The 2,112-nt window shown below is 46.2% G+C and overlaps 1 protein-coding gene across 1 annotated transcript in view; it reads right to left on the bottom strand.

The window, feature by feature from the left end:
- LOC107199239 (exportin-7-like) overlaps positions 1 to 2,106 on the bottom strand; it is a 6,226-nt gene extending 4,120 nt beyond the window's left edge. The window contains exon 1 of the mRNA XM_015616577.3: positions 2,045 to 2,106. Coding sequence (XP_015472063.1) covers positions 2,045 to 2,060 — 16 coding nt within the window. The 5' untranslated portion in view covers positions 2,061 to 2,106. The remainder of the gene's footprint in view (positions 1 to 2,044) is intronic.
- Between the last annotated feature and the right edge of the window lie 6 nt (positions 2,107 to 2,112).

Here is a 2,112-nt window from a genome sequence, read left to right as displayed (position 1 = left end):
CCTGGGAATGAGCCCCGGGAGAGGGGAAACTCCAGGGAGAGCTTCCAGAACATTCCAGGGCTCCAGGAGAGCTGGAGAGGACAAGGGATGGAGGGAGAGGAGCCAGGGAATGGTTTCAGCTCAGAAAACAGGGATGGGATGGGATTTTGGGAAGGAATTCCCAGCTGGGAGGGGGAGGATGGAATTCCCAAGGAATTCCAGGGATCCTTGGGAGTGCCCCCAGATCAGGAGAACCTTTCCCTCCCCTGGGATACTGAGCTGGATTCAAACCCCTCCCAAGCAGAATTCCATGGAATCCTGGATGTTAAAGATATTCCTGCTTGTTCTAAATGGGATTTAGGAGGGGAAAATGGGGATTTGGGAGGAAAAGTGGGAAAAAAATTAGGAAAATATGAGGGAAAAATGAGGATATGGGAGGAAAAAATGAGGTAAAAATGAGGATTTGGGACTAGAGGAAAAAAATGAGGATTTGGGAGGAAAAAATGAGGATTTGGGAGGAAAAAATGAGGATTTGGGACTAAGAATGAGGACAAATTAGGAAAAAATGAGGATCTGGGAGGAAAAAATGAGGAAAAACTGAGGATTTTTTTGGGCAACAACCGCACCCCGAGGGCTGAAATCTCCCGTTGGCTGATGGAATTCCAGGTTTTTTTGGGAATTGCAGGGATTTTTGGGAATTCCTACCTGTTGTGGACCAGCTCTGCCATGAGTTTGAGCACGGGCGTGGTGCAGGCGGGGTCGTGGTACCAGAGCTCGATGGCGCGCTGCAGGATGGGCATGTACGAGGGATAACTGCCGATGGAATTAAGGAATTCCCAATTTTCCAGAGCCAAAATCCCACGGGAATATCATGGGATACATCCCAAATATATAAATAGGAATATATCCCAAAGAGGGACCGTGCCACGCCGCCGGAGGATGGAATTTGGGGTTGGTTTTAAATTAATTTTAATTAATTTAATTTTTTAAATTTTCAATTATCTCAGAATAAATCAAAAGTGTGGGGAAATCCAAAGGAAAAATCCAGGATTTTTTTTATAGGAAACCAGAAATCCAAAAGGGGTTTTTTTTTGGGAGGATCCCAAAGTAAAAAATTCAATTTTTTTAAGGTAAAATCGGGAGCCCAAAAGGGNCCCCAAATCTGGGATTTCAAATCCATTCCCACCCCAAATCTGGGAACTGAGATGGGATCTCAAGGCCATTCCCACCCCAAATCTGGGATTTCAAAGCCATTCCAACCCAAACCCTTCCATGATTCCATGAATTCCAAACGGGATGGGATTTCAAGCCCATTCCAACCACAAATCTGGGATTTCAAAGCCATTCCCAACCCAAAATCCGGGAACTGGGATGGAATTTCAAGCCCATTCCAACCCCAAATCTGGGATTTCAAATCCATTCCCACCAAAAGCTGGGATTTCAAATCCATTCCAACTCCAAATCAAGATTGGAATGAGATTTCAAAGCCACTCCCAACCCAAAATCTGGGAATTGGGATGGGATTTCAAACCCATTCCAACCCCCAGTCTGGGATTTTGAAGCCATTCCCACCCAAAGCATTCCATGATTTTCCTGGGAATACAGGAGGGCACTGATCCACGTGGGAACAGCGATCCTGAGGTTGGGAATGTTCTCCCTGCCCCTGGGGCTGCCGATGCCGCCTTTCCCTGGTTTTCCTGGTTTTTCCCTGTGCTCTGAGCTTCCAGCAGCTCATCCCAGGGAATGCAGGATTTATCCCGGATGATCCAGGAGTTATCCAGGAATGAATCCAGGATTTTTCCAGGATGTTTCCAGGATTTATCCATGAACAAATCCAGGAATTTTCCAGAATTTTTCAGGATGTTTCCAGGATTTATCCATGAACAAATCCAGGAATTTTCCAGGATTCTTCCAGGATGTTTCCAGGATTTTTCCAGGATAATGCCAGGATTTATCCATGAATGATTCCAGGATGTTTCCCAGATGATTCCAGGATTTTTCCCGGATGATTCCAGGATTTTTCCATGGATCTCTCTGCCTTGCTGGGCGGCTCCGGGATCCTCACCGTAGGTCGTGATCATCTTGCTGGTCTCACGGAAAAGCAGGATCCCATTGGGAGAGGAGACATCGAAC

Source organism: Parus major, unplaced genomic scaffold, assembly GCF_001522545.3.
Source record: "Parus major isolate Abel unplaced genomic scaffold, Parus_major1.1 Scaffold519, whole genome shotgun sequence".
NCBI classification, from domain to species: Eukaryota; Metazoa; Chordata; class Aves; order Passeriformes; family Paridae; genus Parus; species Parus major.
The sequence above is the reverse complement of the archived record's forward strand: the minus strand, read 5'-3'. Positions and strand labels throughout refer to the sequence as shown.